The following is a 25,869-nucleotide window of genomic DNA, read 5'->3' as shown; positions in this document are numbered from 1 at the left end:
AAAAAAAAAAAATCTTTAAATTGTGCTAAGTTTCAGTGACAGCTAATTTTTCAAATCTGGGAATGCATAGTAGCATAACCAGACACAGAAGTCTCCTGAAATCATGACCTAAAGGCTTTCAAAAACACCAGCACACCTATAGACTGCATATTCAAATTTTGTGTTCGTAGACGTAAGTGACTAACCTCTAAGTCACTTCACATACGCTAAAAACTGCTTTTGTACATGATTATGATAGTGGGTCTATAGTATTTTAGCACAGTTCTACCATGTATTCTGAAACATCTAGGCACACATAGCCCAGTCAAGAACTTCTTCAGTTTTGTTTTGCATCAGTGACGCAGTATTAGATTACTAACTAGTTGACTACATAATTATATATAATAATCCAACTCATCACATAATAATAAGGCTCCCTTTTTAATTTTATGAACTTACACAAACATTAGCCAGCTGATCCTTGGTTGAAGAATCACTATGGACTAGAAGAAGTATGCACTGTTATTTCCAAGAGATTTTATGCAATTTTTCCTAGTTCACAAATATTACAGCTAGATTTCAAATAAGAACTTCTGACTCTCAACTCTATGCTCAAACCACATCTACCCCTACCTCACAATTACACAGGGGGTAAAAAGAAGAAAAATTAAAGCGGAATGAGAATCTCAGGATTCCTTCTTGTAGTGAAAGTAAAGGCAAATCATACTCCAGCTGGAGACTAATAGCAAGGACACTGCATCTAGCAGCCCTGCCTCTAACACACAAAGGCTCAGAGGTCATAAATTGTCTTTGTAACATGTATTTCATTCAGGTTTATCCCTTATTGATCACCAACACTTCCGTTAGTAAATCAGGAACCTATTGATTAATCACTGGCTCCAACTGACCTGGTGGTGAAAGTGTCAGTTTCAAGTGGCTGGTGCACTTTACAGGCACCATAAATCTGCATACACGGAATCTCCAGGTGGTACCTACCTTGAGGGAAAGAGGAGCAGAAGAATGCATGCAGGGATGATAGTGCTCATTAAGACATGGACAGAAAGGGTGTCTGAGCTATAATTTATGAAATATGCTTTGTTTGGTAGATACCACACTTTTCAATCTAAATTTCTAATCACTAGCTCGCATACAGGTGCTATATCGGTAAGAGAATAGAATTGATGACTCCCAGTTTAAAGGCAGACTCCTAGAAACACCACCACCAGGAAAGTCAGATCATGGGTATGCGCAGCACACAACATTGCAGTGGACAGGCTGAACTATAAGTTCTGAAAGTCTCACTGACAGGCTGCAACCATGAATTAGTTTTTCTGCCAAAGTTGAATTTTAACAACGCTTCTGAACAGTTTAAAAATTACTCTGAAGTAAAATAGAACAGGGCTGAGAGGAAAGGCTGAGAGAAAATGCACATTCGTGCATCGTCACAAGCCCCTCTCTGAAGAAGTCTGAGGCACAGAGCTATGTGGGATGAAAGATCTGGGCCTAAACCAAGAAACTAGAATAGTACTTACTCTGTACTTACTGGCTTTCAATCTCTTCAGCTATGCTTCTATACTTCCTTCAATGCTGCACAAACACTAATGAGAAAATAATTGTCTGGTTACTTTTGGACTATGGCTAGTTGATCATATGAAAAAAACAACATCACAGTGCTCAGTCACACTTGGATCCGATAGGTGACCAGAGACTAATGTCAAAACCTAGTTTAGTCTAGAGAGGACCAAAATTTTAACTTGGGAAGAGAAAAAGCAGAACACAGCTGGAGAGACAGAGCAGGATTCAAAGTATAGCTATGCTGATGGCTGCAATATATCCAAATCACACTACAGCCTCTCACTACCAGGAGTTAGTGAATGAAAAATTGCATATATATAGAAAAATGGTTTTATATAAAAGTAGTGTCTTTCTGACAATGATTTTTTTAAATCACAAGCTAAAGGAATTATCCAGGAAATACGGATTTGCTTCTTGTCCTTAACATAGTACTTAAAATACCTGATTCTGCATGCAGGTCATGCTGGAGAAAAAGCAGGCTTTGCTATGCGGAAAGCTGAGATTCACTGATGTCTCTAATATGTCAGAAGTAATGCTTCCTTTCTTTTCTTTTCCACATATTTATTCTACGACTTTTTTTTTAAATGAACTGTAATTGCATACACCAGACTCCTATCACACTCCTACAGTCTGAGGTGACCACACGCTGGACTATAGGGTCACAGGAGCTTGCCACTATTTTACATCTACCACAGGGTTCAACAGAAAATTAGGATTGGCAGTATAATCTGTGGGAGACAATACAGAGCACTAGCAGACACCAGCCCACAAAGAACCTTACTGAACAGCATGAGGTCCCTGAAACTTTCAGTCTGTGAAAAGTCTACATTGTAAAGTGATGTCCACTCTCTCAAAATTCAGGGTAAAAAACACCTCAATCTCACAACAGAGGTCTCTGAGAAGACCCTACAGAGCTAATTGTGGCAGTCTGTGGCCTTCTTGAAGACAGGAGGGACGTGGCACACCTGGGGATGTGTATGCCTCTCACTGTAATCTCACATCATCCAGCTTCTCTGCTGACAATCCTTACTCTAACCCTACCCTTGGAGGGAGCAAAGCATTTGGCTTATGTAGTGAGAGGCAGCCATTAATCTACTGTCATACAAACAAGGGATGCTATTATCCTCATGTTAAAGTAAATGTTCAGAGACAGCCTTCTAACAAGGATACTGCTACTAAAACTCCACACAACCCAGCTGTTGCTGTTGTGATGCTATGTTCCCAGCAAACACAGGCCAAATAAAAGGCTCCCTAAGCCCTGAAGTGTACCTGAGGCTGATGACAGTGGCTTCACAAAATTAATAGTAAAAGTAGAGTTCTTCCTCCACTTTGACTATAGAGCCAGCTGGGCACCAAAGTCTGATCTGCACATAATAGATGTAAATCAATACAAGTTACTCATCCAGTCTGCACGCAAAGCTCCCATGCATGCAAGCAGTTCCTTCTATCACATCACACTGCAGATATTTCCTGTGCATAGCAGAGCCTCCTCTGCCCTGCAGAACCTCATGGGAGACTTTCTAGAGCAGATTTTCAGATTCCAAAATCACCAACACATCAGCTCACTTCTTAAATCATCTGAATCCTACGTGTCTTCATTCAGCAGCAGTCTGTTCCCCAAGTAAGCACTCCAATGACATAGCAATTCCATTGCTGAAAGCCTGTGTGACAAATCAAGTGAACGCCTTTTCTTCTAGTTTTCCAGGTAAGCATTTTATGCAGAGACAATGTGATCCCATATATTGCATTCTCTATTTTCATACTGAATCACATGATATCTGTGCCAGAAAGTTCTAATACGTGCCAGACCTGCTGAGTACACAGATTTGATAATGGCAATATGCTTTACAAGCAAAGAAAGCAATAACAAGTAAATAAAATTCTGAAGCCAATGGGAATTTATTTTTCACTCCAGAGAATTAGGATTCACCAAAATGGGAGCATTAGGCCTCAGACAACTACATGTGGCACTAGGTTGATAGCTTCTGTTCATTGCATGCCTGTCAGAAGAATTCAGTTATATCCCCAACTGCAATATTAGCCAGGCTTTAGCAAAGGAAGATGTGAAAGTGCTCCAGCTAAATGGAAAGAGTTTTAGAAAAATTTGGGGGAAGATGCCTAAAGCAGTTGTCAGGAGACATTTTTACATAAAAACAATTCCAGGAAGATGAAGATGTGTGGATAGGTTGCATGGCATGAACTGGATACCATCTTGGTCAAATGGGACAGCATGAAATTGTGAACATCTGTTCACTCCTTCAGCTACCTCAGGAAAGGCTCGACATCATGGCCAATCACTATACTTCCACATGCTTGGGTAAGAGGCAGAAATGTCAGGATCTCTGCACTGATACAGGAGAGAAAGAACAAAATTTACTTTGACAAGCATATTTCCAGAGCTGGAACTAGAATTAGAGACGTTCAAACCTTTTCACTCTAACACCACGACCAAATCCAGGGTATAGAGCAACTGGCAGTTTACTAGGAGATGATCACTCACTCTTTTAGATCTTTATCCCATGTTCCAGGCAAGATGAAAGACTTGCTTCTAAACCCAATTAAACTCTAGGTTTACTGTTAATATTAACTGAGAGTACATGCAAAGCTATTTTCTTCAATTCATCTGAACTGTTCAGAGGTCTCTCTAACGTAATTCTTCAAATCTTCACCTTCAACACCTACTTGCCATCTGAGGTCCACTTTTCCTATGACCTCCAGTTAGAACATTTGAGTTTTTCACCCATAACCTTTTTTTTCAAGGCTAGGCAAATAATAAATGGCATTAGGGACAATTTATCTTCTACCTTCCTCTCTTATTCTACCCGCTATTCAAACTCAAATTGAAGGGAACATTGGCTCCAGGCTCTTCTGTAACTCTTACCCTACCTCAAGGGAATAACATTCCACCAACCACCAACCTATAATATCTTCCCACCAATAGAGCCATTGAAAACCCAAAATCTAATAAGATATTCTGCTTGAACCTGTATAAAATCCTATTAAGTAGGAGTTCAAGAAGAAAATTCTGTTCAGACGACTCCTTTCTCCCGGAAAGGGAAACGGAGAGAGGAGAAAGAGTCCTGGGAAGGATCACTTAGGCTATCCATGCAAATCTCTACTTGCTTGCTTTTAATAGCCCGCATCATCAAGCTGAAACCTAACAGACAAGACATGATTAGCAAACACTTTGTGCTCTTAAAGGAGAGTAATTATAGGCATGTGAAAAAAGGAAGAGATCCCTGAGGTACTCTTCCTTGCATGCCTCCCGAGAGGCAGCAAGGCCATTAAAAATTCCATGATGAAGAGGAAAAACAGCCTGGGAACAGCCAGGAGGCAATACAGCAAATTAATACACCAGCTGTCCCTTGGGAGGACAGCGAGAAAGCAAGAAACTCTCCTCGCTTCACAAAATAAAATTATACCACTAATGATAACAGTCACCACACACACAAAACTGCTTCTAATGATGGGTGTGAAATTCCCAGTGCTGTGCATACACTTTGAATGAAATCTCTTCTCATCACAGACAAAGCAAGAAAGGTAATCTTAGTAGTGTACAATTTATACAGCCTTTCAAATAAGACTTCCTAAGGAATGCTCCACATAGGCTTTTCAGTGTCAAGGAGGAGATTCTTTCTTGAACACCCCCAACTTTGCTCAGTATTCTGGCCATCAGCTCTGCTTAAATGAAGCACTGGGTTACCAGTCTTCCAGAAGAACTGCTCTTCCAGATGAACAGCACCAAATCCATCATTGAGAAAGAAGACATTTCCACAGGAGAGAAAATACTCCACATGGTAACTATACTCCATCGGACACATTCACGATAGCAGAAACTGAACAGGGAGAGGTAATTTTGCATGGCACATGAGCATCAGGTTGAAGAAATTGGATGTCCACAACATCAAGACAGTTTCTTCTGTAATACATTTCATATTCTCAGGGGATTAGCATTCTGACAAATTTCCAAGTAGAGTTTCTCCAGCATGAGGTGCAAGCTGTTAGGAGCTTACTAAAGCACAAACTACTGGAATTGACGCCATCCAAGGCAAAAGAGGAAGATGTTAACTGGGGCAATGGCTGGACAGCGCTTACAGAGATCACTTGAACTTCCTGTAAGAAAATGGACTACTAATAGGCTTAGCTCTTGAAGCACCTAAAGAACAACTATTGTCAAAAACACATTTCTGTGAAGGAACAATTTCCTTCTGTGCCCTTAGCAGCATCTTTATGTAAAGCAAGCACCTTGCACTGAAGAGTTCAATCCTTGCCACATACATAGGGCCACACAATACATTCATTTTTTCCATATTTCTTTCTCCTATAAAGATTCTTGAGCACTTTTCACACTAGAATAGGAACTACTTTCTCAAACTACAGGCACTTAAAAACACAGCCACCTCCGGGATGCGACAACTTCTCTGCCAACATTCAACAACAATTCATCAGGGATTATGTTTCTCAGGACACAAGTCACCTGTTCATTACAGGAAGGAACCACGCATATACTCATTGGTTAACTAGCAAAACCAATCAAATATGATCCCTGAAGGTTTAGAAATCTCTTGCCATAACTACTAGCTTTAGAAAGGGCCTTCACCGATCATCACAAAGGCAGAGACTTTGCCCTGTTTGAATTTATGGGCAGGATTTGTCTAGCTCTCCTTTCTGGAAGACAAACTTCTGTAGTGCACTATGTAAAACAGTCAAGGCACAAGAAAGGTTATCCTAGCTGTAAATGAAGAGATCAATCAATCGTCTTGCCTCACAGGCACAAAACATCCCCAGACTGGGGCAAAAGCACAGAAAGAAACCAATTTGCTGACACACAATCTTCTGAATTCTTTTTATTCTCATCCAGTTGAATGTTTAAGAGCTGATTTCTTCCTCCCTCCCCCTTTACAGCTTTAACATGCTGGCTACAGCAGCATGAGGTCATGGTGCAACATCACAAAACTCCCTGCAGAAGCCAGTGGGAGGAGAGGCTTTGCTGGGTGGGTGCCAAGCTTTCGTTCAGACACATACAACCTCAGTATATTTTTCATGCTCTATTTGCTAATTAACAAGGGAAAGAAAACCATGAAGCTGAAAGTCCAGACGTTTCTTTCAGATTTGGTCCTTCGTACAAGCACGAAAGCAGAATTGTGTCCCAAGCAAGCCTTTGTCTCCTTGCTTGGGGAAAGAGCTCAAGGGCACCTTTAGATAGTCACCTGCAATACAAGAACAGGAGTCAGCTCCAAGGCCAACACTTGAATTTTATTCAGGATTAGTCAGTAGAAGGTGCCTGAATAGCTTATTAACCCCAACTATGCAGACTCAAATATACCTCAATGTTTGGCCAAACTAGATCTAAATTTAAGCTATAGCAATAGAGAGAGATATCAAGCCATTAGAGGTCACCTCAGGTGAGTTCTAAATCTGTTCAGAAGGTCTATTTTAGGCACCCGGGATACCAAAATGCCTCAGCACGTCACCCACACAAGCTTGTCAGCACCTTCCGTCTCATCTTGTTGCGACTTAAATAGTGGGCAACAATACTATGTCCATTTGTACTTATACAACAGATGCAGCAACTTACTGCACAGTCCAGAACAGATCACTTATTTCTAAAAGCACAGGATGTCCTGCCTGCCAAACACTGTTTCATATACTCTAAGCGCTTAGTGTATTGAGACTCTCAAATAACCTGCATCAGTATGTTTTATGCTAAGTTTGAACACCAGCCTCCAAGGAAAAAGTGCGCTAACTTCCGGTCCACGACTATTGTTCAGACCACATAGCACTACTGACGATAACCATGGGAGGGAAGTGAGACAACCCCAACAGTGCAGAGTAAGGGAGTTACCTGGCAGTGCAGTGTGCTGGTGAGCATCTTCGGTGCGAAGCATCAGCAAGCACATCCAGAGAGTACAGAGGAGATAATGGATTGAACTGGAAAGTCAAGAGATTTTATTTAAGCAAAGCATTACAAGAAATAATCTCCAAATACAGCTGCTCAGATCTATTCCCTATAGTTGTTCACACAGTATAAGACGACCTTTCTGACATATCAAGAGATGAGACTAGGTGAGAACTGACTCTCACGTGAGACAAAAGGCTAGCACAGGGTGCAACAGCAAATCTCATAACCATGTCCTCACAACAGACAGCCTTATAAGCACACTTGCTTTTAATTCATATTATTACAAATGGTAGTTGACTAAGAGCATACTCAAAGAGCTCTACTGCTGCATGCCATGAGCAAAAAGTCTGCCTCCTTTTCAGGAAACCTCTTGTCTACCGTCACATTGTAGAGGGAAAAGTCACTGTTATGAATGGTGCAAGCACAGAACTTCCCACAGAGCAGTTCCAGTATTCCCTATGGTCATATGTGTCACTGAAACAGACCTCTAGAAGGCTCAGGCCTACCAGATTCAGTTCACAATGAGCTCCCAATTCATTCCACTGCAAGCGAGCTGCTCCTCCCACTCCCAACCCACCCCACAAGCTTTCTTTGCAAACTACTTTGAACAAATTTCTGAAACACTGCATGGTCAGGTTAATCTTAGATGTTGTGTTAGACATACACTAGACAAACCCTGAAGGCATCAAACCTGTGCAAGACAGCTCGTTGTAGAAGACAACTCTCCAGATTTTTTTTTTTCCCCTAAAAGGTCAGGACAGAAATGGAATGATCTAATCAATCAATGCATGGAGCAAACTTTGCTCAATATGCAAATAGAAGGTTTAGACTGGTGGTTTCTCTGGGGTACTTGCATTATGCTTCCATTCAGCATCTCCTCTTTATTTATAATTCACACCACAAGCATGAAATTAATTTCCATCTGCTTTGCAAAGTGCTACACCAATCTCCAGAATACTTGTATTACTAGGATTACTGATGCATTTTTAAATAAGGATGACTGAATAATCCACAGCTGTAGCAGGATTTGTCATAAAAGCTATCTGCAACTCTAGAACTCAGTACTATATGTATTTTTAGTCACCTGAAGTGTTAAACAGATTTCAATCCTACTGCTCACCAACCAAAAAACAACTCGTAAAGGAATAGAAGGGAGCGTGCATGGCTAGGAACACTGTTATAATGCAAGTGCTCAAATGGAAGATCCTTTTTGCTTTCTGCTATCAAGAACCCAAACTCATATCTTAAGTAAAAAATCCCCTCTAACACTGAAGCTATGGGAGACTTACTGAAGAATATAAAAGTGTACACACAAGAGTTTCAGTTAAAAGAATGCCTATTTCTCTTGCTTATCACCTCTAACGTCTTCCTGTTATGGCTGCTATTTAACTACAATCAGCTCATCATTTTTGTCTTCTCTGTTGATGAGACTATCAGGTAGAAGCCTGAGCCAAAGACAACAAAACAAAGCATTTAAAAAGAGAAAAATGTCCCAATTCTTATGGAATTCTGAGGGGCCAAAGAGGCATTTTCGAACCTACTCACTGTCAGAGAAGGCGGCATACACTAACCTGAAACTGGGAGATAAACACAAGGAGCTCCTGAGCTATTCAGTTTAAATAGACAATATAATGCCAGGGACGTGGGTTGTGTTCAAAGCCCAAAAGACATGAGTTACCAAGATGAGAAGGGGCAGATGCCTTACCTCATGTGCACAGGCCACAGTGTGTGGGAAATCAGAAGCCGGCACTTGGTTCTTTCTAGAGAGAAGGAAACCAAGAAAATAAAAAGGTAGAGCAGAGTCAGCTTACCTTGTTGCGATCTCTCTTCCCCATGGACGGTAACCAAAAACTGGAATGAGGCAGAGTCGGAAGGACAGATGGGAGCAATGCCAAGGAAGGAGTGACCACAGGGGAGAAAAGGAAGGTTGGGGGTAAGGAGAGAAGGGAAAGGGAAGAACAAAGATGGAGGGAGAAGGAGAAAGATTAAACATCAGCAGGACACATATCATAAACAATTAATTTCAGACCCAAGGAAGAAAACTGGATACCAACAGCTGGTGAAGGCTGGACCCACTGCACTAGTCATGAGGTGCCACCCTTACCTATCCATTGCCCAACAAGAATAGCATTAGAGGGATGCCAAAGGATACACACCATGACTATTTCCGGTGCTGACTACAGTTTAAATACACTAATTGGGGAAGGAGACAGAACACCAAAGAAAGCGAAAGCAATTTTGCAGCTGCCTTGTCAGCATCATTTCTGCAGTCTGGGTATGCACCCATAGCATGACTTCACACAGCAGCTTTTTAAATAACTAACATACAGAGCTCAGTCTTCTTATACTGCGCAGAAGATCTGGAGTTATTGCAGTGGCACATTATAAGGGAGGGGGAAAGAAAAAGCTGACTGTAATAAAAAGGGCATAAGAGCAGCATCCACCTTACAAACAAAACAGAAGTCAGCAATGGCAAATAAGAAAACAGAGAAGCCATCAGTACAGGAGTGTCTCCCATTTTACAGGCCACTGCATGCTTAAGTTACCACCCAGCTCTTCATTCCCTTCAATCCCAGGAGGGAAGAGGACCATATAGTTCTTCCTCCCCTCCCAAAGTTCCACACAACAGCTGTTAAGGGCCTTACTCTTTCTGGCGTGGATCGCTAACAATTTGACCTAGCCTCTCGGTGCCCACAGTGCTCATGGAGGTCTCCTGAAATACAAAGACAGGTAAAAGGTTGCAGACTCTCTCACAGTGAGCAGACATGATAGTTTGCTGCTGCCAATAAGAACAGATCCTACTCCCCTGGGCCACATCCTTTCCTTCCCAGCCCACTCTTAGCTAAACATTTTCACCTTCTCCTTTTAGAGCCAAAACTGAGCTGATTTAACTAATTAGAATGGCAGAAAATTATTTGGTTTTATTTGTGGGGCTTGGTTTTATAATTTTAGTGACGTCGTTTGCTTGCACAGGGGCGCACCAAGAACTGGACCAGTACAAAGTATGCAGCACGGAACAGGGAAATGACTGAGAAGTGCTTATTTCCAGGTTGCTGGGGTCAGCTGGGCCAGAAACAGACTGAGAGACAGGACATCACACTCTCCCGCTAACAGTGGGGATTCACCGAGCACAGGTGACTGAAACAATGAGTACACATGAAGCTTTTGCCCTTTCTGAAAACAGCAATTCAGCAGCAGGACCTCTAGCAGCTAAAGAAAAGGTAGATCCTAGCAGAAACGACTTGATCTGGGAGCACATTTCTCCCTATGAGACACTGCCCTGTGTATGTGCTTTATGCTGGCATATACTACACGCACAGCCTGAAGCACCAGCTGTTCATATCTGCATAGCAACTACATCCAAGAAACAAATATACTTTGCAGTAAGGCTCTGAAGATGAGGGTAAAAGGCTTTCACAGGTAAGATTCTTCACAGTTTGTGCCAGGTACATAGGCAGAACACTCAAAGTTTGGGGGGAGTTGTAGCAGCAGGGGTGAAAGATGGGCTATTTGTTTCAGTAGGAAAATTATTAACTTAAAGTACCATAATGTTTAAATTTACGGTTTATTACTGTGTAAATTACAAGCCGTACTTTTAGTAATTAGCAGCTCGCTGGCGGGGAGCTCTGAATGAAACTCATTATTTATGATTACAATTTAGAGAGAGATGGGGAAGGGGGAGCAGTGACCTCCGCTGCAAATGACAAAGATCCCTTTAAGGTGATGAAGATGAATTAAACAAGTAAATATTACCCTTCTTATTTGGATCATTAGAGGTGCTGCCAACAGGCCCAGCCACTTGCAGGTGGCCTGAGGAACCCTACCCAAAGCCGGTCTCTTGCCAGCTGAGGATTCACATTTTAAATGCTTGTTACAACTAAGCAAGGTGAGTGGAAGAAAGAAGGAGCAAACAAGGATCTTTCAAGTGTGACTGAACAGAAGGAAGAAGTCGCATTCCTCTAGACTCTGGGCCTCTCTAACATACCTTGCTAACGGACTCTCTAAAGCCAGTCAGCTCAGAATACATGCCAATATTTTCAAAAGCACAGAGCACATCCCAGTAAAAATAATGCCAAACACAGCCAATACCTTTCTCAGAAAGATCTTTTATGACAGACAGCAGCACTCAGCACTCCAAGATCCAGACCCAACCAGGTGCATCCCCCCCTCTTTTAGACAGGCATCTGCAAAGTATTGCTTATTCCTTTAGAAACAGGACTCACATTTTGTTTATTGTTTACATAAAATGAACCTAGCCAATGCCTCTGGGTAATTTTGTCCGCATTATTGCATACACCCTTTTATTCTTCTGTCTCTCCACTAAAAATGCAACCACTAAAACCACCTTCCTTTGCTGCCATTCATATCAGTCTGCTTCGCTATCTAAAATTTGGCCTTCCTTCACCTTTAGGTCACCTCTCTGCCCTTGTAGTCTCAGATTATGAGCATTCACAAGTCTCACGCTATCATCATTTTCCCCTATGTTCTGTCTAAATCTTGATATTTATGCTCCCTGTCACGCATCTTCAGACGTCCTTTCATACTGCTTTTAGCAGTGATAACTGATTTTGCCACTCCAAACCTGCCTTAAAATCCACTTAGTCACTCAGTCAACTTCTGACAGTCAAAGCAGTTAAATCAAACAATACAGGAAACAAAAAATGTACAGGACCCCTTTCTGCAGAAAACAATTCACATCATATCTTAGAATAGTACCTCAGGACTGATCAGCACTGGACATACAAAGTTATTATCCTGCAAAAGGAATACCTTGCCAACAAGCCTCCTCCGACCTTTTCGGAGACAACGGGCGGCAGCTCCTGGAAGGCGATTCAGGCGAGCATGAAATCCTGAAAACCAAACCCAGAAAAACTGAGCAACAAATACAGAAGATTCTTCCTTACAAAAACACCAGGAAAAACGGTTAGTTCGGCAGTCAGATCAGATCCTCTGTCTCTTTTTTCTCAATCTGCAAGAGGCAGACATGCCAGTGTATTCACATATCAAAGAAAATCCCTATTTAATAAAAAGAAGACTCAAGAATGTGGGCAGCTGGTATGAGTATTTTAGTATCCTCTCCAGTAGTAAAGCTATTTTTAACTGATTCATTAAAAAAAACAACACAACCAAAAACAAGATCACCAGTATCAGTTTAAACTGCAGCACCTACTAACAGAATCTACTCTTGCTATCACATCAAAAGTTCTCAAACACATGGCACTCCTTACGGACCTCACCTCTCTGAGCTGGCCGCGAGGGCAAAAGGAACATGGAATCTGAGAGCTTGTCCAGGCTTGAGTCAATCCTCTCCACTTCAGATCGGTGGTCAGCTCCCCACTTGGGAAGAAGGTTGGGGACAGTGAATCCTGGAACACATTCTCCTTCATAAAACCAATCACTTTGCTCATCATCTCCTAAAGAAATAAGATGGAATTAGCCACAAGTTACATCAATGTGCCCTATGACAGTCCCACAAAATACTACAGGTAGGCATTTCTGGATGTGAAACAGCTGAAGTCTCCTTGGGAATTCCTTCCTGAAAAGCCTTATATTTGTATTCTGTTTCAGTGATCTGCAGTAACTATGGGGCCTCACTAAATGCTTTAAACTATCCAACTCATCAGTCTACAGATTTTCCCTATAGAACAAAGCTCTCTTTATAGACCTGCCTAGGGCAGCTTTAGCACTCTGTTGCTACTGCATCTCATCAACCTTAGTTCAATGTTGTGTGATGTCTTATGCACAACTCTTTCTCTGAAGTAATTACTGTGACAGAGGTAGAGGCCAATCATTTGGCACATTATAGGCTGTCACAGGAGACACTTCACATCAGGAGAAGACCAGGCTCACAGAGTAAGCAAAAGTAGCATGCTCACTGATGAGAAAGATACCTAGTCTCCTAAGACAGCAGCTAAGAGGAAAACACACAACTATTAGAGTGTAAGTACTAACCATGCTGTGAGTCTGTCTCAATCAAAATGTCTTAGAGTCTGTCACAACTACAAACTCTCTGCAGCAACAGAAGTCATGACCGAAGTCTCCATAAAGCAGAATCACTGTAATTAATGCAGTTGTAGTTTAAAACTGAACTGCATCAGACACCATTCATGGTAAATCTGCCTGGCCAGAAAACCCCTGAGAGCAGTAGCACATGAGCAGCGTAAGAAAAAAAGCAGGAAGAGGGCAAAGAACCTGACACACTTGGCTTTTTCAGTAGCCCAACTAACAAACAGTCCCATCTAATTGCAAGGTACTTCACCTTGCCTTAAAAAACTAACACACCTGACTTAGGGAAAACTCTCATTTGCCTACCATTAAGTCTCAAGTCAAGCATCCCCACTTACTCTCCTTTCCTCACCAGGTTACGTTATTCATGACTGAAGTCCATTTATGCCTACCCACATGCCTTGCCAGACAAAAAAAAAAAAAGGAAAAAAGCATACAAGAAAAAAACTCATCCTGATACAAATTCTGCAACCTTGCACATAACAGAAGCAGCAGCAGTCAAAACCAACTCCAATCATCAACAGACAGGACAACCAGAACACTTAATCCCAAAGCTCTGACATTGCTTTTTATTTTGGTGATATGTCAGTTGACCTAGCACGCTTGTGATAAATATGTTTTAAAATATGAATATCCCTATCCATGTTATAGTAAATTAAAACTAAAATGTTGGATAATTCTTGTAAGTGATCATAATTTGTGCAAAAATATCCCTAACAGTTTTGGATCTATGAGCATAGTGCACTGTTATATCTCAACTCACAGCTTACACAAGGTAAACTTTAACAATCAGGATCATATGCTAATACCACAGTAACTTTCACCGTGAGAGATCCTAATGCAATAATAAAAAAACCAAACAAAACAAAAACCACAACTTACAATTAAGGTACAAACTAGGACCATTCCCTGCTCACAGAAGTGCTGGAACTGCAAACACAACCTATTTAATTAGCAACAGCACAAATATTACATGACATAACCTCAAACGAATGGAAAAAAGGCTACACAATATAAGTACACTGCTATCTTAAATTTCCCTTTATTCACTTCAGAAATTGTTTTCTAGTACTACTCCAAGATGACGATCTGTGCCAAAAAAAAAAGGGGGGGGTTTTGTGCTCTGTCCATCTCACTGAACTGGAAAGCTGTTGTTTGTTATTTACTTTATGACTAGAAAATGTCTAAAAAAAAAAAAGGAAAGGGAGATGTTTCTTATTTAACCTCAAAGTGCAACAACATTTTTTAACCCTTTTTAACATAACTGCAAGCTACAACATCTTGGCCAGAAAGCTGTTATAGTATAAACTGTTTGAACAGACGCCTGATGACTAGGATGTCAAATCTTTTCTAGTACCTAGACAGGGAAAGCTGTAATTGAATTTTATTAATTTATTTAAGCAGTATACTCTACATGCTGTTGTATACTATGTATCCTACTTCCACTAGCAGCCAAAAATTAATGCCTAAAACAGGGTATAAAACCAGGGCAAGTATATAGGGCAAGCATATAGACAAGTGTGCATATATATACCTATCCAGTATATATCAATTTTGCCTTGGGTGATGAAGTAAAAATTTAACACTTCAGTCACCACCCTGCTTCATCATCTGATACGCAAGTGCTCACTAGTTTCAGCTCCCCCAGAACAGTCATCGGTAAAAAGAGAGGACAAAAGATTTGACTTTTCTGTTGCTTTTTAAGGATGGGAGGCTAGACACAGTTATTTTTCAGCAAAGGTCAAAGCTGATACTTGAAATCCCTACCCTTAGCCGAAAGTATTATAGCCACCTAAGATCACAACAGATTGGCCCTACAGCCTAACATATCATCAGAAAACACGTAAGAATATTTGCTATCATTGTGTTGCCTCACACACAGATACCTGGGTCAGTAACAAGCTAGTGGAAGCAGCACTTCCTACTGAGTTATAGATACTACTTCCTTTAGCACTCATATATTCCCAGAAGAGATCTCATCCAAATCTTCACCTATGAAATGTGACAGAATCAGAGTGCACACCAGCAGAAGCCGCACAGAATTACATGTCTCTAGGGTCACATTCCACCTGTTCCAAATGTAAGTCCTGAGCGCCTATGTGCCTACTACAACCTCTTTCACACTTACTTCTGCCATATCGCCCGTAAACTGTACACTGTGCTGTCACTGATAAATAAAACCAGATTACACTCCACATTCAAACTTCCTAAGAAACCATTTCTACAACAGTCACTGAAAATACTAGGCTTAACAAATGCACACAAGAGCAAGGAAGGAATGTGTATTTAAAGAAATAAAACCTATCACATATTACTGTTGTCTTCTTAACACAGTCTGGTAGGTGACTTATCAGTACTAACTGATCATTTTTCACATCATCTCTTCCTGCCCGTAGAGAAACTAAGAGATTCAAGCGCTAATGGTGTGTAGATAACAATTAAAACACCTATGGAAACAAATCATAAGCTCTGCTCTTTCATTATGGAGAGCTCCAAAACTCTTGTATTTCCATGCCTTTCCACAATAATAGCTTCTTATATTTCAAATGTTATAAATTTGACATACAAAGTATTTCAGCAGGAAGAGTGCACTGTTATTTAAAAAAAAAAAAATAAAAAAAATCACACCTCGGTAGACCTCAGCTCATTTCTTAACTTCTAGCTCCCCAAGGCTAATGGCCTTTCTCCATACTTCCCTCTCTGTCCCTCTTCAAACACAGATTTTTTTCTTCGTATTTTTAATGAAGGCGAGAGAAATTCCCCAGCAACACATGAGGAAAATCACAGAACAGTTGTTACCTTGGCGGCCCTCATCATTGGTAAACAGGCCAGTATCACTGCTGCTGCATACACTGCTGGTTTCACTGAAATAAAAACAAACAAAAAATGCCATTGTCACAATAACAGCAGATTAAAAAAAAAAAAAGACTTAATTACATTTTACTAGCTTCTCTGAACCCAGAATGCTTTACACATCTCACAGAAATTGCATTTCAGACACACGCCTGGCTCTAGCACAGGACATAATTGCTTTCTGTTGAAACCTAGCAATGCTGCATCACTGGAAAAAGAGTAGAATGCTGTGTCTAGTCTAGTTCTAAGTTATCAAGAAGTAATTAATACAATGGCATTTGCCTCAGGTAGTAGAGTTAATAACCTAACTATGACATTGTCTGGAATACTCACTAGGAAATTAAGTGCAGTTAAAAACTCTGTCCTTGGGTCACTTAACAGCTACTGAAAACCCTCTGAAGTTTTCTACTTCAGATTCCTTTTTCTCAAAAATGTTATACAGGTACATAACACACACACACACACACACACCCCTTCAATCTATGGCAACTTTTATTTGGAGGGAAGAGCAGCTGGTATATTCACAACTCTTCCAGCTAACTACCTTAGCACAGCATGACTTGCTGCTGCTGAAAGCAACCTTGTTACAGCACACTTTGCATTTGCTGAAGCAGTTACAGGAGACTTAATTCTTGAACCAAAGAATTAAACTAGAAATTAATGTGTAAGAACCTGTTAATTGACTGTAAAGCTGGCTGAATATTTGCAGCAGAAGTACATGCTCAGGTCAGTCCCAAGCATCTGATGGCTTTAATATTGATACTAAATCAATCCTTAGACACTTTGGGCAATACTTCCTCTGATGATAGCTGAGAGATATCAGAACAAGCAGAAGCTACTTCCTGCCCACCCCCTTACCACTAAGGCCTTAGATGTGAATATCAGGTATAACTCAGCACTAGAATCAATCTCCAATCAGGGCGTGCTGTTAGAAAGCATCTCTGGTTCCCTTTTCCAGGGAAATCGGACCATACTAGACACCAGTATCAACTGGAAACCCCTCAATTCAAAACGCTGACGGATGAGGGATCACAAAATGTGTCACCCCAAAGAACTGCAGGCACATAATAAAACCCCATTTTGTGAGCATATTATTGCTCTTAGGAAATGCACTCTAAAGTGTAGCCAAATCAACTCATCATGCTGATATCTACAAACTCTGCATCTTCATCACTGTGTAAAGGCCATATAAACTTGGATGAACAGTCTGTACCTCATTCCCACATTTCAGTATGTAAGTTAATACCAGATTCCAAATCAAACCATTACGAAGTTTGGCCATCTAGTCACCCTCCCACATACACCATAGCAATTAAGACCAAGGACTGAGAACCATGAGTCATTCATTTCATTCCTAGCTCTCCTACCAACACACAGTATGACCCTGGGCAAATCTCTTAGCATGTCTGCTTTCCCTTTCAAAGGCCTGGATTAATAGTCCTCACAAGCAGCAGATGCAAGGATTGAGTGACTGCTTCATAAGGGTTTTAGCATCCTCAGAGGAAAGGTGCCTGAGAAAGGAAAAAGCATTAAGTCAAGATTCCAGATCATATTAACAGTACTTTAAGCATCCTGTTGTACTGAGAGCTCTTTAGTTCCTTACAGGTACGCATTACTGCCACTGCTTTACTGGAACAAACTTTCACAGATCTCACCCTGTTCACCAGCCCTTTTACACTTCAGGGCTGAACACAAACTAGACTTCTACACAAGCCTTTCTGCAGGTCCAGTAAGCACTGATTAATGACCTCCACTTGCAAAGGAGGCTACTTACCTTAACCGTGAAATAATGAATGCTATTGATCCAACAAGCTACTGCTATAGAGTGTTATTGATCACCCAATCTTTGGTTAAAATGGTCCTCATTTAGCAATTTCATTGTCACAAACACCCGGAGCAAAGCATGCTTATAATTAAATAGTTTGGGGGAGTTAAAGTGAGAGGTGATGGACAGAGATCTCAGGTTTCCCCCATTTATTCTTTCGCCTGAGCTACTGTTTGTGTCAGCAGGGATATTGATTTTCTATAAAAATAAGAAAACAAGAGGCACCGAGGGGCTGCAGAAGGTCAGGCTGGGCTGGAGAAGGAGGGGAAGCTGAACACTCTGTCTTTGTCACTTACTTTCCGAGAGAAAGGAATTTTTTTCTTTACAGAGAGACCGGCCTCCAATGCATCAGCTTGGCCAGGCTCTCGACTGCCACTGCAGGCTGTCATCGAAACAGCTCCCTTCTAAAGGGTAAAGTGCACTGCACACTCAGGATGAGCACTGGTTACACTCCCCAGCCAGAATACTGTACTCGTTTTCGCTGGGATAGAGTTAAATTTTCCTCATAGTAGGTCTATGGTGCTATGTTTTGGATTTTTTGACCAAAACAGTGTTGATAACACACTGATGGTTTAGTTATTCCCAAAGACTGCTTAAACTGTGCCAAGGCCATCTCTGTTTCTCACACTGCCCTGCCAGCAGGTAGGCTGGGGGTGCACAAGAAGCCAGAAGGGGACACAGCTAGGACAGCTGACCCCAACTGACCAGAGGGATAACCCACACCATATGAATTCGTGATCAGCAATAAAAGCTGGGGAAAGAAGGAGGAAGGGAGAATGTTTGGAGTTACAGTATTTGTCTTCCCAAGTAACTTATGCATGATGGAGCCCTGCTTTCCTGGAAATGGCTAAACATCTGCCTGCCAATGGGAAGGAGTGAATAAGTTCCTTATTTCGCTTTGCTTGCACGCACAGCTTTTGCTTTACCTATTAAACTGACTTTATTTCAACCCATGAGTTTTCTCGCTTTTACTTCCCCAATCCTCTCCCTCATCCCACTGTGAGGGAGCGAGCAGGCAGCTGTGTGGGGCTGAGCTGCCTATCCAGGTTAAACCACAACAAATATATTAGCATCAAGCCAGTGAAGTCACATAGCATTGGTGGGTCAGTACAATCCCCAGTTTGAAAAAGTAATGTTAAGAGTTATGGCACTTGAGAGTAGATTAAAACTGCACATCTCTCACTAGTAAGCACATCATTCGAAGTGACTTTCAGACAGCTCTTGTTCGTTCTGCCCTCAAGCCAAACCCAGACCATTCTGGGAGTACTAAGCTTAGACCAACAAGAGAAAGAACTTTAGCACTCAATATATAATTTGCCTTTGCTTTATTATGGCTGCAGGGAATCTCAAAGCATTAAGGGAGAGAAGGGCATGTTACTTCTAACAGTCTTAGCAGCTAATTGTCACCTTTGTACTATCATACAAACAGCTATTTAAACTAAGACCACTTGCTTCCTCTGTTGTTTCCACAATCATTTATATATCAGGCTTTGAGTCATGCCATTACCCAATTTAGAGCTATCATCGTCCCTCATCATGTTCCTGCACATCCTTCTTTCTCTCAATTTGTGTTCATCTCTTGCCACGTTTGGCAAAAAAAATTTCAAAGATTTCATTTCACACACACTTTGAATCACAATACCACAGCACATCTTCCTCCAGGAAAAGACTGGGTTCAGTCCCACAAGCAAACTGTAAAAACTACCTCCTCATTAAGGATCCATAATCCAAAGCTTTCTCAGTGAGTGAGAGTTCATCTACTGAATACTGTAGGGTTTTGATCTGACTTAGGATAAGAAGCCTTCTAAAAAGAGAAAATGCTGGATATTTCAGCATTTCCAGAGATTCATTCCTATGTAACAAAGAAAAGCAACTGTCAGTGGAAGGGAGGAAAAAGAAAGTGAAAAAAGTCAGTTCTGAATATGCAACCTAGTATGCCTAAAAACACATTAGTTTTGTGACACTCCCCACTGCTAGCAGAGTGTACAAAGTAGTGGAACCAATTCAGTATCAAAGTGTTTCGTAAATCACCATATCACCACAGGCTGCTTCTAAGTCCCAAATACTATCAGTGACTTTCCCTCCCATCAGCTTGTGATGACAGCCACACCATTCCTTCTCCTAGGCATCCAATTTTCTTCTCCCTTCCTCAGGATATGCCCTTGTTATACGTATGTGCAAAGCACTTCTCTTATGGTACCAGAAAAAACAGCTAGAGCAGAGTGAGAGTGAGGTAAGCACAGCCAGTTTCACTCTGCTGCTAGCAGCAAAGTGCTATATTTAGAGCAGCAGAGACCAAAGCATGATCCCTCACTGCCATGAGGGATACTCTGCAGTGAAGAGGGTAGTATGTATTTCTCTCCAACTTTGACCCTCCCTAGTGAGTCACAGCACAGATCACACATGTGGTGTTGGAGAGGTCAAATATTCCAACCCCTGGATTTCCAAAGAGAATCCCAAGGATTCGGCACAGATGGTACATGTCATTTGATGCAGACACTTGCAAATAAAAGACAGAACAAAGCAATCTTCCAGCATGGTCCTCAAGTAGCAGTCCAGACAAAGCTGTTTGTTTATTCTTTCAAAGGCTGGCACAAATAAAGGCTGGATGAAAGCCTGCTGGTTTAAGTTCAAGTTTGACATGATGGAACAGGCTCTGACTGGTGGGAAAAAAACAACAAGGAACACTGTCCATCACTGCCACATCAAGTAAGGGTATCTCTCAGTCCATCACCACTGACACACAACGTTCAGGGGCTACTCAGCACATTCCCTTTCCTGGACTACCAGCAAATAGCTCTGAAGAGATAAAAGTGCTTTTAACAACTTTCAGCAAAAAGGCATCCACTAGTCTCTTGAAATGGTTCATTTTGCACCCTTTTTTTTTTTTTTTTTAAGTAAACAATAGATACTTTTTAAGGAAAAAAAATGACCACTTTTTTGCCACTTTCACCTTGTAAGGGTTACATACAAACCACACTGATTCAGTAAAAATGCAATAGTGGTCCCCTGGATCAGGACAGTGAGGATGTTTTACAACCTATGCTTTTCAGAGTTTCCCAGAAAATACCACTGAGAAGTCTGCACTTCCAGCTATTATCCACAAAGCCCTCAATAACCAAGTATCACCTGTCCACTCTAACAAACTGCAGGAGCTAGGCAGCCAGAATACTTAAATGAACCTTAACATATGCACAATTATACTGAACAAACAATTACACTTTCCAAATCCACTGTCCTCTCTCTGATAGTGCCTGTTACAGTGAATGCTTGAGGAAAGAACATGAGAACATGACAAATACAGACCTACTGTTTCCTCTGTATACTCCTCCAGCTTCTATCAGTCAGCAGTTTTAAGGACTTCCTGAGCCAGATCTTCCATCTGGGCTGTAATGCTTAACAGCCCCGATAAAGCTATGCTCCACATCATCCCTTTTGGACATATTTAAATTTTTGACCTCCAAAATGTCCCAAAACAGAGTTCCAAACCTCCTGTTTCATGAAAAATAATACTTTTTTGTTTGTTTTGAATGTTTCCTCAATACCTCCTATTTCTTACAGAATAAACAACTCTATTCACTTTCTGCACGCCATTCACTAAGAAATATCCTCCATTTGATTCCCAGCAGTTATTTCTTTTCTAACCTGAAAAAACTCTTAATACAGAAGCAGTTTTATAGCCCCAAACCTTCAAACCTTCTACAGAGAGAATAAAAGTCACACCCAAGGGGAAAACCTTCCAAGAGTGACGCACAAACAAATTTAGACCATAGCATATATAAGAGATGAAAATGAGAAGTGTAAGAGATTCTGCCACAAATTCAAAGTTCTCCAAAACTGGGCACAAAGACATGCCAGACTCCACGCCTGCACAGGCTTATCCTGTAAGTATTAACTCAGTTTCCCTCAACTTCTTTATCATCTCGCTACATTTTCCCCATAGCTAGCCTTTCAGGACCTTATTCCATATCCAGAGCAGAGATGCAGAATTGCAAATGATGTTTTCACTGAGATTCACACAGCACCTGCACAGAGGGCTAACAGTCACGATGGGAGATCTGCCTGTTCTCTGTTACTACTTCAGATAAATTCTTAAAATAAGAAACTGAGATCAGTTCACATCAATCATGCAACACAAGCGCCAACGGGTGGGTTGAGCCTCCAAACCTCAGGCCACAAGCATGCCACTTTGTAGCTGCAGGGCCACAGGCATTTCAGAGGGCTCCTTGTGTAACAGGAGCCAGAAATGTATCAGCTTGCCAACTTTTCAAGGAAGTCTTCTGGGTCATCAGTACAGCATTCACAGGAAAGACTTGGAAAAAATCTACAGTTTAGAAGAAGGTGAGATATTTCTCCTCCTCAGAAAGAGAACAGTACTGAATAATTTTGATAAGAATTTCAAAAAGCAAGCCACAGGATTTACAAGCAGCTGCAAGCAAAGTGGCCATCTGACTAGCACCAGGAAGAAACTGAGATCTCACCATTCCGACATGTTTTCATCTGAGCCCTGTTTCTGTTCATCAGCTTCACACTCCATCCGCTCCTTCCTTCCCCCTTTGCTGAGGAAGGGCCTGTTCTCTCCTGATTCACAAAGGCCGTGACTGGATGATGTCCAAGGGGCGTTTTCTTTCCAGCGTGAAAGACGCTGCTTCTTGGCTGACTTGAACCTGCAACCCCTCTCATAGTTCCACTCTGACACCCTGAGCTTTTGCTGGAGACTGGCAGCCACCGCTGACGTCACACGTTTGACTTTCCGTCGGCGCCTGAGAGGTCGACAGGGTGCGTTCTCTGTAAAGGAGTCTGACTCATGCCACGAGTGTTGCTTGCTCCTCAGGGTGGCACTGAGAGCTGGGTGTCGTTTGACCACTGCCGTGTCATCAGAGTCACTGAAATTGGCTGTCAGCACCTCACGGCAATCCTTGACAGCTTCATCCAAGCTTGACTCTGAGGCCTCACTGTAGCAACAGGCATGCTCTGCCTGATGCGTGAAGTCTGAGCGTCGCTTACGACCCCGTCTCTTGCGAAGCTGACGCCGCTGTTGCCGTGGGCTTAGGGCCATCTCTTCCCATAGCTCATCCAGCTTGTTTTGTTCCGAAGTCTGCTCTAAGGCTGAGGCCAAGTCATGCACCAGTTCATCCATTGGCAAGGCCTACTAAAAATGACAACAAACAATTAGCACCAGACATAAATGCTACTACCAACACAGCACTAGACTACAGTATGCTATAGCCTTTGTAACATCAACCAAGTTACACACTTACAATGGAGTTGCCTGGGAGAATCCAATGCAGGACAACTGCCACTTCTTGGGCTAACACTCACTCCTTCCTTCTGCAAGGGTTAAACCCCTTTTCTAAGCATGGTTAGCAGAAATCTCACTACTGCAGCAGCTGGGTCAGGTGCTCTGTGTCTGAAAAGGCCTTAAGGCTGCATCTTTTGCATTGAAGCAACATGCTCTATTACATATCTTAAGGGTACGAGAGCCTGCAACTAGTTTGCTACCTGGTGTTGATAAGCCATAGAGTAGTTAGCCTGCTCGGCAAACAGATCGAGTCTTCCAAAAAGCAGACAAGCAGCAAAGCTGAGAGTAAAACAGACTGGAAAACAGGTAGTTTGCAAGACAGCATCACTTCAACAGCAAAACAAGGCATGCCAGACCCTGTGCTCCTTAGAACAGGGTGTATAAGACTGAGCCCCAACTGCTGCTGCAGAAAAATTCCACCCTTTCCACTTCAGGGCTGTCAGGGAGCCAATATCAAAGTCCTGGCGAAATCCCTCACCTCACAACATCCCTCTCCCTACCCGCGCCTTGCAGATGTGGGATTTCTCTCCCCACCTCCTACTGGGCTCAGAAACACTCCCACCTCCATCCCAGCGAAGCACCTGCTGCCGCAGGCCGCTTCGCTTAGTCCGAGCGCCCTCCGGGACCCGGCCATACCCTCTCCTTCCTCTGAGGAGAAGCCAGTGATTCTGCCGGACAACCCCCGGCCGCACTGGGGATACCCTGCCCTCACCGCCACCCTCACGGATCCACCACCTTGCCTGGGGCCTCACTCCGACCCCACTCACCGGCCAGCGCCCCGCTCCGCCTGCCCCTCGTCAAACGCCGCTTCCGGCCTCCCCGGGCCACTTCCTCCCCGACCGCCCCGCCTGAGGGGCGGGCCTGGCGGCGGGCGGAGGCGGGTTGGCCCGGTCGGAAGGCCGTCGTTACGGCGGCGCGGCAAGCCGCCCGACCGGGGCAGCCGCGCTTGTTCCACCGCCAGACCCGCCCCGCAGGCCGGGCTGCGGTGCTGTGAGGGCCGTAGCCGCCCCTCCGTCGATTTACGGGGTGGTCGGTACGGCTGTTGGAGCCATTACAGCCCATCGCCCCGCTGACAGGGCAGCGCTTGCCATACGCTTACCCTTTAGTTGCTTAGTTTGTTGGTTTTTTTTTTAATAGGCAACCAATAAACTCGGTACCCAAACGCCTCTATTTTGCCGCTGGCACGCTAATTGCGTATATCAGGGTGGCAATTAATTATCTCCTAAATTAAACCTGTGTTATTCCCCATAAGCCTTGCACCTCTTTTCCTACCGTTTTACACATCGTCGGCAGCCATCAGAATAAAGCCGGGTGTGACCCTGCCACAGTCCAGTTTTACTTAGCATTCCCTTTTATTTCTCTTCTTTCGTGTTGTTTTTATTTTTTTTAACCCAGGTGGCTGCATTCATATTCAAGCCAATACTGGTTCATTTTTCAAGTAACATTTTACAAGGTTGTATATCAACGGCTTTGCTGAAGTCCAGATATATTATGTTCGTGGCATTCTCTTCACTAATTTCGTAAATGCAATCAGAGAAAGTAATCAGGTTTGTCAACATGATTTGTTCTCTATAAATCTATGCTGCTGCTTATTGCTCATAGATCTCTTACCCTTTGTATTTTCACTTTTCTTTTCCGCCTCTGTTTATTCCATCATATCACCAGGAACAGAAGTTACTCTGAAAGGGTGATAATTGCCAAGATCAGTGCTTCCTCCCTGCTCCTCCCCACCCCCCCTCAAAGACTGGTACGGCCGTTCCTTTTCCTCAGTCCTCTGGCACCCTCCCTAGTTTGTCAAAATACTTCAAAAATAACTGAATCCTTGAGTTTGCCGTTGTTTCCTACACCCCAACAGGACAGTCCTCGTTTCGCTTCGCTGAGCTCCCTACGTGCCATTTCTCTAGCTACTCCTTTATGCCGGTCTGAGCTGTCATGTTAACATTTTCATTACCTTTTAGTTCTCTGAGAAATTTCCTTGGAAAAGAAATATTAGAAGAAGAAAACTACTCTTTAGGTAGACAATTTTAGCCCATTCCCAATAGCTGACTTCATTTAAGTTACTTTCTCTGCACCAATTTGTCTGTAAAATTCTGGCCTTTTGTCTTTTTAACCCTTTCCATGGCAGTAACTCTCCCTACTTGCCTGCAGTATTGTGTTTTCCCTGAAAAGTTTCCTATTTCCAATACAGGGGTTTTCTTTCTACTCTCAGATCTGAGAGCCAATCCCTCCTAAGATCTAATCCTGTTTCACCACTGCAATCCTTTTTCATGCTTCAGGGTATAAAACAGCTACAAAACGTCTGGGTTAGAGAGAAACTCCCCTGATGGGAAGGTTATTCTGTAAACATCCATTTCGGAGCTTCTTGCCCCTTCATTTCAAGCACTCGGTACTGGCTGCTGTTCCAGGCAGGGTACAAACCAGACAAAT

At 42.4% G+C, this 25,869-nt stretch overlaps 1 protein-coding gene across 12 annotated transcripts in view; it reads right to left on the bottom strand.

The window, feature by feature from the left end:
• GPATCH2L (G-patch domain containing 2 like) overlaps nt 1-24,279 on the bottom strand; it is a 33,512-nt gene extending 9,233 nt beyond the window's left edge. For 2 of the 12 annotated variants that reach the window (XM_075103548.1, XM_075103551.1), the window contains exons 1-8: nt 24,210-24,279; nt 22,622-23,292; nt 16,262-16,326; nt 12,694-12,870; nt 12,227-12,306; nt 10,102-10,169; nt 9,268-9,307; nt 7,400-7,485 (exon numbers count right to left, since the gene is read on the bottom strand). In XM_075103548.1, the coding sequence (XP_074959649.1) occupies nt 7,400-7,485; nt 9,268-9,307; nt 10,102-10,169; nt 12,227-12,306; nt 12,694-12,870; nt 16,262-16,326; nt 22,622-23,280 (1,175 nt within the window). In that variant the 5' untranslated portion in view covers nt 23,281-23,292; nt 24,210-24,279. Of the gene's footprint in view, nt 1-6,374; nt 6,765-7,399; nt 7,486-9,161; nt 9,217-9,267; nt 9,308-10,101; nt 10,170-12,226; nt 12,307-12,693; nt 12,871-16,261; nt 16,327-22,621; nt 23,293-24,209 lie in introns of those variants that run through there. The other 10 variants (XM_075103546.1, XM_075103550.1, XM_075103555.1 and 7 more) reach the window with 8 other exon arrangements.
• Nucleotides 24,280-25,869: the final 1,590 nt, after the last annotated feature.

Source organism: Phalacrocorax aristotelis, chromosome 9 (genome assembly GCF_949628215.1).
Source record: "Phalacrocorax aristotelis chromosome 9, bGulAri2.1, whole genome shotgun sequence".
NCBI classification, from domain to species: Eukaryota; Metazoa; Chordata; class Aves; order Suliformes; family Phalacrocoracidae; genus Phalacrocorax; species Phalacrocorax aristotelis.
The sequence above is the reverse complement of the archived record's forward strand: the minus strand, read 5'-3'. Positions and strand labels throughout refer to the sequence as shown.